The 1082-nt window shown below is 34.5% G+C and overlaps 1 protein-coding gene across 1 annotated transcript in view; it reads left to right on the forward strand.

The window, feature by feature from the left end:
- LOC103801698 (islet cell autoantigen 1-like) overlaps positions 1-1066 on the forward strand; it is a gene marked incomplete at its 5' end in the record, with an annotated part of 17592 nt that extends 16526 nt beyond the window's left edge. Inside the window, one exon of the mRNA XM_009074122.1 lies at positions 145-1066. Within this exon, the coding sequence (XP_009072370.1) occupies positions 145-266 (122 nt within the window). The remainder of the gene's footprint in view (positions 1-144) is intronic.
- Positions 1067-1082: the final 16 nt, after the last annotated feature.

Below are 1082 nucleotides of genomic sequence, written 5' to 3' on the forward strand. Positions count from 1 at the left end.
TCAGATTTTCTTGTCAGAAGTACCCTTAGTACTAAATTAAACAATAGCATGGCATTTGTTTGACCTCAGTCAAGCATTCAGTCAGTTTTGTTTTAAAATAGCTGACAAGTCTGTACTTTTCTTTTTTTCTTTTTTTTTTTCCAGAATCTACAAAGACTCCTAAAGACTTGACTGCTTGGTTCAGTCTCTTTGCTGACCTTGACCCGTTATCCAATCCTGATGCTGTTGGGAAAACTGATAAAGAACATGAATTGCTTAATGCATGAGTCAGCTGCCTCTGGTAACTCACATTCTTCCCTTCATCAACACTATTTTGGGGTTTAAAAAAACTAAATGAAAATTAGTATTCTGTTGTGAAACTATAAAGTATGTGCCATGATAAAACTAAAGGGAACAAATCCCCTTTTCTATAGGTACAGTTATTTGCTCTTGTTTTGTATAAAGAGTTTTCCTTTATTTTCTACGTGGATTTACAAAAATGAGGTTAAGAATTAGGGCAGATTTCTTGCCAAATTAGATTATCTGCTGAAACACTGTCTTTGCCTGGGGTGATGCGGAGCTAACACTGGAGTGAAATACAAATACAAATATTTTTTTATAATGTTTCTTGAGTAAATTTAAAAGAAAATCATGTAACTGAGGAGGCTGCATGAGTCAGACATCTATCATGTATAGAATATATATATTACTGCTATGTTAAGATGTCAACTAATTTTGTTCTGCTAGTACTCACAGTGAAAAACCTGTGCTGGGGCTAATTATTGAAGAAATAGATTTGGGTCTGTGCAGCCATGGAAATTGTGCCCTTTCTGATTTAACTTATTAGACAAACTGTACTACATAAACAGAAGTCATGCCCAGGAGGCTTCTTTTCTGAGGTTTTTCTCCATTGCACCAACAGAATTTGCACCTGTTTGCAGAAGTTTCTTGGAACTGATGCTTTACCATGTCTTCAAACCATTCATCCTTCTGTTCTCAGAATTTTTCATCCAATTTATTTCTGAAGCATGTGTTATTTTGAGCTTGTTGTGACATTAGCTCTTTAATAAAATGATTTTGACAAAAAACACAACTTTATTCCT

Source organism: Acanthisitta chloris, unplaced genomic scaffold, assembly GCF_000695815.1.
Source record: "Acanthisitta chloris isolate BGI_N310 unplaced genomic scaffold, ASM69581v1 scaffold29964, whole genome shotgun sequence".
NCBI lineage: Eukaryota > Metazoa > Chordata > Aves > Passeriformes > Acanthisittidae > Acanthisitta > Acanthisitta chloris.